At 44.6% G+C, this 11,172-nt stretch overlaps 1 protein-coding gene across 4 annotated transcripts in view; it reads left to right on the top strand.

The window, feature by feature from the left end:
• The window catches only part of OTUD7B (OTU deubiquitinase 7B), a 35,540-nt gene that overhangs the window by 10,945 nt on the left and 13,423 nt on the right, over positions 1-11,172 (top strand). The window contains exons 1-4 of one of the 4 annotated variants that reach the window (XM_010565547.1): positions 196-289; positions 4,007-4,155; positions 8,104-8,274; positions 8,459-8,674. In XM_010565547.1, the coding sequence (XP_010563849.1) occupies positions 4,083-4,155; positions 8,104-8,274; positions 8,459-8,674 (460 nt within the window). In that variant the 5' untranslated portion in view covers positions 196-289; positions 4,007-4,082. Of the gene's footprint in view, positions 1-195; positions 344-438; positions 487-4,006; positions 4,156-8,103; positions 8,275-8,458; positions 8,675-11,172 lie in introns of those variants that run through there. The other 3 variants (XM_010565545.1, XM_010565549.1, XM_010565546.1) reach the window with 3 other exon arrangements.

Here is an 11,172-nt window from a genome sequence, read left to right as displayed (position 1 = left end):
ATTTTTTGTTGTCCCCCCCCCCCCCCCCCCCCCCCCGCAAAAAATATGCTGGGTGCTGCATAAACACCCACTACTGTGCTTTCGCTCAATGCCATCTGTGCCAAATAGTTTTACTGATGGGGTGCAAATAACAATGTGCAATTGTACGCTTCCCAGCAGTGCGGCTATTCAAATAGGAATCTTTTCCCAGATTTCACTGTGAAGGAGGCACTCGTTTTCCCCAGTCATCTGTTCTCATCCTCTGTGCAAATTTTTGGGAAACCTTATTCACATGAGGCCAAACTGAGATGTAAATGTTCCAGATTTACAGAGCAGAGCTGCCTTTGCATCCCCAGCTCCTGAGGTGTGATATCAATATTGCATTTTGCAAATAAAGGTGTTTTGATATTTTTGGGGGGGTGTTTGTTGGTGGGTTTTTTTTTCCCTCCAAGTTTTGAAAACCTCACTGATGGAGGCGTGACAGTTCCCCTGTGAATTTTTTCTTAGGTAAAATATTGAGTATATACTGCCAAGATAGCCCAGCTATATCTCCTTTGGGGTTGCTCATCATAGACCATGGCTTCAGTCCTGGAAAAGCCATTTACAAAGCATTTACCCCACGGTGCCTGTGTGAGCAGCAGTTGTGATTTGGGCTGTGGTGTAGTATTAGTGCCAAAAGCAGCAAGAAAGTCTTGATTTTAGCCAAAAAAATGACGGGAAGGTGATGATAGGACCTTATCACACCAGGAGGATTGCTGCCAAGTGTTCCTGCCCGCTGTTTTGAAGCTCTGAAGAGCATGTTTTAATTTGGAGTTGATAACAAAGCCTCACCGATGCTGGTCTGCACGAGCCAGCTGTCACCTCTCCTTAAGTTCAGAGCTTGTTATGCTCCATGCTGTTGTTTTCCCTCTCTCAAATCAAGATTTTTGTTATCTGAAGAGCTTGGAGATATGTTTTCTTGACTCCTTTTTGTACCTGAAAATGCAATTAAGGAAAACATGCTGGTTTTCCAAAACCTTCCGTTAGTGGCTACAGCTCTGCAGCCCAATGGGGGAATTAAAAGAGAAAAGCTTCGAGGGATGTGCAAGACTTGAAGATATCTCAGAGGAGCTTGGCGAGTGTCTGCTAAGAGGGAAATTAAAGGAATTTAGCGATAGTGGCATCTTCCAAAGCACGCTTTGTTGGTGTTTCTGGGTGCTTCCCTCCTGTAGCCAGGCAGTGTGCAGGGAATTGTGCTAGTTAAAGTCTTTGCAAATTAAGGCAATTGGGGTTTGGCTCTTCACTAGTGGAAAGAGGGAAATTTTGACACTGTCCTTTCTGCGCAAGGGCAGTGGATTGCAGCAGGAGGCAGGACTCGAAATTCAGCTGTTACTTTGCACACAAGCTTAAACAGCAAAAGCTTTGGGTGTACAGAACATTACGTTTGCTTTTTTTTTTTTTTCCCTTGGAATAGCTTAAAATGTAAATATTTAGAAAGTAGCATTTCCTTGTTAAGTACTGATTATGAAGTATTTCTCGGATAGCTTAAAAGAAATGGGCTGTATGATAACGGAAAAAACCTGTAACATGGGATACAGTGGCTTTCTTCAGTATTTCAGATTTGTGACAAAGCTGTGTGATAAATATCTGATAAACCACTTTGCTAAAGATGCAAATTCATCCCCAAAATCCAGAAAACGTGAAAGGCGGGGCATTTTGCATCACGGGCTTTGCATCCGCGTCAGATGCCCTGGGGCCGTTTGTCCAGTATCTTCAGGCAACTTGTTTTCTTCGTCCTGTTGCCCTTTTTATCTCATTCTGATTAAATACTGGAGGAAAACTGGCACTCTCGGCTTTTTTGGGTGAAGTTCATGTGATGGCGATGCTGGCTGCCATGCAGACTTTGGCTGTAGAGGAGAGGCTGGATTGTTGGGGAAGATTAAGTCATGGCTATTCACTATTTTTTTGCTTAATTCCTGCTGGTGTGTCCTGCAAATAACTGTTGGTATTGCAGAGATCGTAGAAACAACTGGTTTTTAGTCCTAAGTATGTTTTCTTTAGCACATTTCTGTTTGCAGTGTAATGGGAAAGCTCACTTACGGATTATATCCAGCATTGGAAGCAGTTGCGATAGCATTGTACCTGCCCACGTATATATGTACCCTTATGGGGGGTATTTGGGCATGCTTGACAGCTATAGCCTTTGCTGGATGATATATTTGTGGTTGCAAATCTCTTTGGGCTTGGATTTCCTACCTGTTATGGAGGGAGGGATGAGGATAGCACGTTTCCCTTGCATGGGAAAAAATAATAAATAACAACCAAACCGAGAGGGAGAGGGTGTTCCTTCACATGAACACCGGCAATAAATCTCTCTTAACAGTTCATCGCCGTGTCGTCGGGCCTGGAGTTTTCCATCTGTGTTTTGCCTGACATTTTTGAGCGCGAGGGAGTTTGCTCAGTAACTGCAAATGCCATCAGTTAGCGGGTGTGGGCTGTGCTGCTGCTCTTTTCCTCCCAAAAAGCCACGCTTTGCTGCGTATGCTTATTTATTTTTTTATTTTTAAATGCCAATCCCACCAGAAGGAAGTTATCTTTTATTGCAGTGAGTTTTCATTTAGAAACTGTTCGCTGTTTCTGTAGCTCTCGCCAGTGGTTAGAGGATACAAACGTGGGGCTTCTAATTAGGGATGTTCCCTACGTCGTTGATGGGGCAAGAGCAAGAATCGGCTGCCAAATTTTGCCATCTGAATACGCTTGGTTTTAGGATTGCCTTCAGCTGACAATAGCCCTGAGGTTGCTGTGGCGATAAAAGAATATTAAGTAGTTTTTCTGTGTGCACAAAGTTAATAAGTATATGATTAGCAAGCGTGGAAGATAATAAGAATGGTATTTAACCAACAAAGCCAGGAAATTCCAGATTAAAGCATGGATGTTTAACTTTCTGCTCTTGGGGTTTGGGAGTTGCGTGCCATTAGGGAGTTTTGCTCATCTTTAGGAATAATCCTGAAAAGAGACTTTTTTGCAAGGCACCAGGAAAACAAACGGGTTTGTTCGCCTTTCACGTAACACTGAGATTTCCTCTCGATACGGCAACACGTCCCTTAACCAGCCTTACAGAATTTTTCCCCTCTTCCTTATGTGCCAAATTTTCAGCTCAGGGTAATTTTTTTTCCAGCAGTTTCTGTTCCTTGACAGTAGGATTTTTATCATAACCCTTTAACTGCAAAGAAAAAATCCCATGGAGCTTTTTGCCTGGTCCAAACTCCTGCAGATGTGCGCTGCTCTCCATTTCTGCCTCGAGGAATGCGGAAAATCAGGATTTGAATGCACAGCAAGAGCACACACCTTTCTGAATCTTAGGACCTGCTAAAACTGAAGATTTACATAATGTACCTTTGGACGGGGCTCATTTTGTTCCCTTCTGGGAAGGAGATCCTGACTGGTGCATTTATTTTTTTCTGCAAGAAGAGGAATTGGCTTTTTTTTTGCCTGAAAGAGGCTTTTTGTTTTGTTTTGCATAAGCAACATCTACTAATTACAGCGTTTTGCTCTTGCTTTTATTTCCTTTGCGCACAACCAGAGTGCTTGGAGGAGGACCGCCTGCCCCGGGGAGGGCAGGGATGCTGAGCTCTCTGCAAGTATGGAAGAGAAACTTTTTGCTTGCTTGCTGCTACCAAATAAACTCATTTATTCTCCTGGCTATTTGGCCACGATTTTGGAAAGAAAAGCTCTACCACCTTTGAAATGAGAATTGGTTTTTTTTTCCTGAATTTGCTGAGCCCTTGGTATGCCTATTGTTAGCAGAGTTGTTACAGCCTGTTAGCGTGCAGGGAGAAAGCAGCAAAATTTGTGTTTTTTCTCCCAATTATCAATTAGTTAAATATCAGTCCCAAAGCATAATTAATTGGGGGGTGGGGGTGGTGGTATTTTCCCCCTGAGGCACCTGCCATCAGATAGTTCCTGGCCAGCTCAGAGGCTGCCTGGCCAGGCTAATTATTTTATACTTTGTAATGTGAGCCACGTGCGTTGTTGGTCTCGTTCCTAGATTGATGCAGAGGTGCTGATCCAAGCACCACAGACCCCAGCTGCCGGGAGGAATCCATGAGCGCACGACCTCGGCTATGGACATCGTCCTGTCGGATTTTGTTCGCTCAACGGGGGCAGAGCCAGGACTAGCCAGAGACCTGCTCGAAGGTAAATAAAATTGGAAATAAAAGAAGGGAAGAGCCAGGTAGTGGCTGACGGGGAGCTGGTTGGAAAAAAGGGGTTGCAAGAGGGGCAGGGAGCTGCCGGCCGGACCTCCAGGGCTGGTGGTTGGCGAGTGTGATGCTGGAGATACTAAAATGGTGCCGTTGGCAGCACGGCTGGTGAAATTCTGCCTTGGTTTCTTGTTATGCATCCATCAGGTAATGAATTTCAAATGTTGGGAAGGAGAACGCATCAACCAGGAGTGTGGTTTCCCTTCCTTCGTCCTCTCTGTTCATGAGAGTTGTTCGCTGCCAGCAGCAAAACTTAAGGGTTTTTTTCCTTTATAGCAGCGATGCCTTCAGAAGGGTCAAAGGAGTAGCGCTGGGTGAAGGCTGCCTGCATTTTGAGAGCAATGTAGGGGTAATTATATAGACAAAACCGTGCTGTTACTGGTATATCTTGTTCTGCTTGTGAAGGTGGTTTGATTATGCCGATATAAATTGCTGTTTTGTCGGTGCCGGTGACCTCTCCTGGCAGAGCATCCCCTTAGAGCCCCATTTACACCCAGCGTGGGAGGCTCCTACTGAACAGGATCAGTTGGTTTAAGGTGATGGAGATGCTTAGGATGCTCAGGAGTTGAAGGCGACCATCATCTGCGTTCAGTCAGTTTGCTTTTAAATGGGCAAGCCAGCCCTCGACAGCCTTGGCATGCCGGGCTGGCAGCTTTCCAGTGCTCTATGTATTTTTTTACATGTGTATGTTTGCCCTAAAATAGAGCGTAATACTGGCTTTCTCAAAAACTCCATAAGATGGAGAAGTTGCTCATTAGCGATGGCATTTAGTTGAAGGCTGCAGGTAACTTTTTTCACTCTGTACTTATAGCGATGGCAAGTCGACAGGAGAAAGGATACTAGGGCTTAATTTTGGGGCTGTAAACTTGCTCGCGAGCATTGCCTTTGGGTTAATGTTGACAAAAGGATGGTGAGTAAATACTGGCATGTGCTGTAATGCTGGAGGACAGAAACATTGCATGAGAAGCAGAGCTGTTCGTACATAATTAACCAATCTGTAATTATAATGCAAGACCATACTTGCTGTGTTCCTTCCTATCATCCCTTTTCTTGTATAATACAGGTCATTTTTGTGGTTGCTTGAACCTGGGACCAACTGATGCTCCTGCAGCATCTGCACCGGCTCCCCAGCTGCTGCTGCTCCGGATGCTCTAGCAATAATGAATTCAAAGCCCTGAAACTGTTGCTAGAATCTGTGTCTTTAGGCAATTTGCTCCACCTACTTGGCTCTAGTTCTCCTCCTCGGCTCGGCGCTCACAGCATTGATTCGTAGCTTTTTCCTCTTCAAAACTCCCATTAGCTTTGCTGGGTTCAGTGCTTCACCCTTTAAATTTTCACAGCTGAGCGTCGTCTCAGCGGAAGTCTGGCAAGTTGTGGGTTTTGTGGTGTGTTTATGTTCTGGTTTCTGGGTTTAGGTTGCTTTGTTTCATGTCAGGATTTCTAATATTATCTTTTGGAAGAAATATTTAGGCTTGCGATATAAAAGGTTAAAGCAGATAATTCCTTCAAACTCTCCATCTCCTGCCTGGTGCATGGGTTGATTTATTTTGACAACGGTAGTTTTGGCTCATTTTCATGATGTGCTGCTGAGTTGCTGCTGTTTCTCCTGCAGCCTCGGTGGACCTGACAACTCCAGGGGTGGAAATGAGGGAAAACGCAGAGATTTTTCTTTTTTGGGTGGGTATTAGTGAAAGCAGACAGATAAAATAGATGTATGAAGTGGATTATTCAGGTGTGAAGTTTGAGGGCAATATGAGCGATTTAAGTCACGTTTTCTGTCTGCGGTTTGAGTTCCGTGTGTGTGTTGAGCGAAGTCACTGTCTGGTGGCAACGACAGGTCTTCTGAATGATCGTCTTCTCCACCACTCTGCTCTCCAGCACTGCTGGAAACCCACCACCTCCACAGCAAAGGATTGCAGCATACGAATGCACACAAAGCTAAAGAACTGGGGGAGAAGGGGGGACAGTAATTGGCAAAATTATTTAGGTTCTGCTCCCTAAAATCCAAGTTTCCAAACTTTTGGTTTTTTTCTCAATTTCTGAAGTGGCTGCTGGTTGAGAAATGCAGCTGCAACGGGTCAGTGTCGCTGGTGTAGCCTCCTGTTGCTGACATGCTAAAGCAAATAGTGATGTGACAGCAAATTTAATTTTAATCTGATGGGTCATTCTCATTCCTTGATACTGATTCATTATTTCATTTAAAAAAAAAAAGGCAAAAACAAAACAAAAAAATCCCCTTGACTCAAAAGGTAAAGCTTAAAATAACTTTCCGTTTGGAGTCAGTCATTAAATGCTGTAAATTACATCTCTCAAAAGAATTTAAATACTTCAGAAGCTTATTTCCTTTAGGGAATTAGACATAATGACTTCTTTTATTGTCCATGAGCTATCATATAAACCAATTGGTGGTTTATATATCTTTCCTGTAGTGGAGTTACTATATATAAAGTTGGCTTTCTTTCTACAGTTTCTGCTAACTTGCTAATTTAAGAGCCTAGATTACCAGTGTTCATAAAAAAAAAAAATCAGTTTTCCTAAATGTAAGCCATATGGTAGACTTTTTTTTTTTTTTTTTGCTATGTATTCTTGCCTTTGGAAGACAGTGGCTTCTAAAAGGTCAATTTATTGCATACTGAAAGACTTCTGCGCATTAATTTATTATTATATTCTTGCAGCTTGCTGGGTAGTGTTAAAAGGAAATGGAAATGCTTTAAGGATTCACTCAAATCCACGAAGTTCAGGCTGTTTTGCTGAACAATTTATCTGGCCAGTAATGACACAAGCCTGCTGAAAAGTCTTCTGGATACCGCCTAGCCCGGCTGGCACCTTGCTTGCTTCTGTATTTCGGGTGTCAGCTCAAAAAGAATTGGGCGGCTGCTTCTTAAACCACTCACAGAGATTTCAAAAGTCGTGTTACAAATCATCAGCTTTTAAAGTTGGGTGTTTTTCCTCGAGCATTATCCTGCGATGAAGTGGGGTAGAGAGAGCTGTTAGCTTTGTCAGCAAAGAAGTGGTGCCTACATCATGATGGATGATGTTCACGGTGGTTGGCGAGTTATAAAACAAAGCGCTCGGTGTGATCTGAAGCAATTGGTCACTGGGTTTATATAGATGCTGGTGGACATGACACAGCCTGACCTTCCATTTCCCTTTCCTAAGGGCAAAATTATGTTTATTTTCCTCCAGTCCCATGCTGTGCTCAGTGTATGCTGTTATGGTGACCCTGCCCTTCTTCATTTTACAGCCAGGAATCTTCTCCTGGCAAAATTATCTCTCAGACCAGATGTCAGGAAGAAATGTTTTACACTGTGGGTGGTGAGGCACTGGCCCAGGTTGCCCAGAGAGGTGGTCGATGCCCCATCACTGGAGACATTCGAGGTCAGGTTGGACGGGGCTCTGAGCAACCTGATCAAGTGGGAGATGTCCCTGCTCATGGTGGGAGGGGTCAGACTAGGTGACCTTTAAAGGTCCCTTTCAACCCAAACTAATCTATAATCCTGTGATTCTGTGAAAATTTGAGGTCTTTGGACCTTTGTTTAGGTTTTGCAGATGTCCAGCAACAAGAGCAGTAGCTCCCTCTAAGCTCTGGACGTGTCTCTGCACACACGAGGTATAAACCATCCATATAACCTGGGGCAGTAGAGCCAACACTTTCTGGGCACTTCAGGTTTGTGGTTCTATCTCTTCTAGAAATGCAAATTCTGGACAGATGTATAGTGACCAGCTGAACGAGTCGTGCTGCACCCTGCTTGCCTCCTTGTTTTGGCTAGACACCCTTTGTGCTTCGTGATAAACTGCACTCTTAATAGTTTCTAGTGTTTTAGGAACTGACTTGATTTCTTTCTTGTGTGATGGTGACCGCTATTGATACCTTCCCATCCAGGCAAGAACTGGGACCTGAGCGCAGCCCTGAGTGACTTTGAACAGCTAAGGCAAGTGCATGCTGGCAACCTACCCCATTCCTTCAACGAAGGACGCAACTATAAACCCCCTGAAAAAGAGGCAGCCCGTCCCGGGCGACCGCCGCTCCAGCGGCAGGATGATATTGTGCAAGGTCAGTGTCACAAAAATGATACGGATCAATTAAATCTTACTTCTGGTGCCTGAAATGTTTATATGCTGGAGCAATCTGGCCACTTGCAACCAAAAAATACTAGCTGAAGGCAGCGATTTGATAATTGCTTCTGCGAGGTTTGCTGCTTCTGCACCATTGAGGTGTTTTTTTCATCTTTTCTCAGAAAAACGCTTGTCTCGAGGCATTTCCCACGCCAGCTCGACCATTGTCTCCCTGGCCCGGTCCCATGTCTCCAGCAACGGCAGCAGCGAACATCTGCTGGAGATGCCCATCTGCACCTTCCAGCTGCCTGACCTCACCGTGTACACGGAGGACTTCCGCAGCTTCATCGAGCGAGACCTCATCGAGCAGTCGATGCTGGTGGCGCTGGAGCAAGCTGGTAAGTGCTTTTTTATTGCTAATACACTGTGGCAGTGGCAGTTTTGCAGCAGTACCAACGGGAACGAGCCTAAGGCTGCAGAGAAGTGAGTCCATTGCAAGGATGTGTATCTGATAGGTATTATTTCATCCCTTTTTATAGCGCGGTGCAAGAGTTGAGTAAAAGCCTGCTTTGCTTTGCCTGCAGACACTGAATGTAAATAAATGGTGGATGTTGTCATCGCTCATGCAGCTGAATGGTAATGCTCAAAAAAAAGTTGCATTATCTCACCCCCTGAGCTTCCCTGTGCCCTGCGCCATCCCATCAGCCTTACTGAGAGAAGGGGGAAAAAGAAATTCCTGCATAACACAAACAGCAACTCATCACCGCTGACAAATATTAGAAGCAGTTACAAACATTTGAGATAGATGAGTTTTCCTGCATGTAAAATGCATCATCAGCTGGCTTTCTGTTTGCCTGGAGAGGAACCACCTTACGAGTGCAGATGGTTTTGTTTTCCAACATGCTGTTTTCTTCCTGAATAGTTGCTAGGTGATCTCTAAATAAGATTTAGAGGGGGAATGAATGGGACCTCCATGCTGGCACAGAAAACCTAATACATGTTACCAGGACAGCTTACATGGGGTGGGGGGCAGAAGGATACCAGGCAAGATCTCGGGAGCCTTTACACCTCTCCTTTGCTTCTGTCACCAATGCATATACCTAGAAAACTATTCCTTCAGAGAAAACATATATTCTTAATGTCAAATTCTAGCCCTCTTCTGCTCAAGTGTTCCTGTAATAAGTATTCTCATGTTTTGGAAATGAACACTTGATCCAAGTGATCTCGTTACAGCAGCATTGCTCTTTGTCGATGGCGAAGCTGTCGTGTCTAATGCAAATAAAACACACTGGTCTACATCTGAGCAGAGTCGGGGGGGTATTGAATTGCTGTGTTTCAGCACAAACGCTGGGTGAGGGAACCAGGGGTGGCTGTGCTTTTTCATCTGTGTGGTGGAGATGCTTCCTGGCATGCTGAGACAACGTTAACATTAAGTAACTGATTTTTAGAAAATGCCTTTTGAAGACTAAAGTGTATCTGCATTATGTATGTGCATTTGTTATAAATGGGTGTTTATCTTTATTAAAGGACTGTACTGCATATATAGAATATTCCAAGTGTAATTCGAAGTAGGGTTTTGAGCGCTGTGTTGTGATCTACAGTGACTCCCGTTATTAATTTAGTACGTGCTGTCCTTAGGGGATTAAGCAAATATTTTATAGAGCAATAAATGTTCAGATACTCTTCTCCTCCTGTCCAGAGATCCCTTTACCCCACTGTGATGGAGTAAGTGCGCTTTAAAGTGGCTGTAAATTGTAATGACATCCTCTTAAAGCTTTTAATGTGCTCAGTTGTATGAAAAGGTCTTGGTGAAGCTCAAAATTTGGCCCTTGCCGCAACCTGAGCGTTCTTTGTTGCAAACCTAAATGGATTAAGCTTTGCCCTATATTTTGAAGATGCAGAGTGGTTTTTCTCGTTGCACACACGGAGGAGCAGTCGGCGGTGCCTTGCCCGAGGCTATTAAAAAAAAAAAAAAAAAAAAAAAAGAATCGGGAAGAAATGAAAGAAACGCCTGGGTTTGATGGCTTTGCCTTGGCTCTGAGGTCAGGCTTTCTCCCTGGAGTCAGGGACATGGTGCCAAGCATGCCTTCCAAAGTCCCCCAGCCTGTTGGCAAGAAACCTCCCACTTCGCACTTGAGCCTAATATTTAATAAACATCTGTAGGTGGACTATTAAAAGCTGCTGAGTTAAGAGATCAGCGTGCTTGCTTTGCTGCAGGAACGACATCGAAGGAACAGCCAACGGGTTCCTCGTTCTTGGGGCATAAATGTCCCGCGTCTCAGAGTGGGCAATCAAAGAAATAGGTGCCTTGGTGATGCATCACCTGGGGTTTGAGAAGCTTTTCAGCCTGGGTTTAGCCCATGCATGAGCAGAGGCACGTGTGTACACGTACCCCTCTCTGTCTTACGTACCTAGCATCCGACTTGCAAATATTTTCGCCCATAAGTCATTGGCCAGACTGGTTCCCTTAGCAGGAGAGACGAGCTCAGGTCTGGGTCCACCTTGCTTCAAAAGGCAGGTGAAACCTTCTCAGAAGTTGGGTGCTGGGCTCTGCCCATGGCACAGGACCACTGCTGCGATGCCTTCAGCCCCTCTTCTGTCATCCTCAGCAGCAAGACTGGGAGGCTGAGCCTGTGCTGCGGAGGAGGATGACTGAGTTCTTGGTGAGATGCCTGCTGCCGTGGGTTGCATCGTTTTGGCAGGCAGAGCAATAGCAGGGTTGGTTGGAAGCCTTCAATTCCCATCCTTTCCGAAACATGGGAGAAAGTAGCTACCAATGTGTAAATGCACTCAGAACAAGCTTTTGTTGCTGCCAGATCCTGAAAGAAAAATGTTTTCTGCAGATATTGCTTTCATCAAAGAGATGGGGTCCAGATTAGATAAGGAGACTACAGAT

This window comes from Haliaeetus leucocephalus, unplaced genomic scaffold (genome assembly GCF_000737465.1).
Source record: "Haliaeetus leucocephalus isolate CR32 unplaced genomic scaffold, Haliaeetus_leucocephalus-4.0 Scaffold193, whole genome shotgun sequence".
Taxonomy (NCBI): domain Eukaryota; kingdom Metazoa; phylum Chordata; class Aves; order Accipitriformes; family Accipitridae; genus Haliaeetus; species Haliaeetus leucocephalus.
This window is presented reverse-complemented; position numbering and strand designations above follow the sequence as displayed.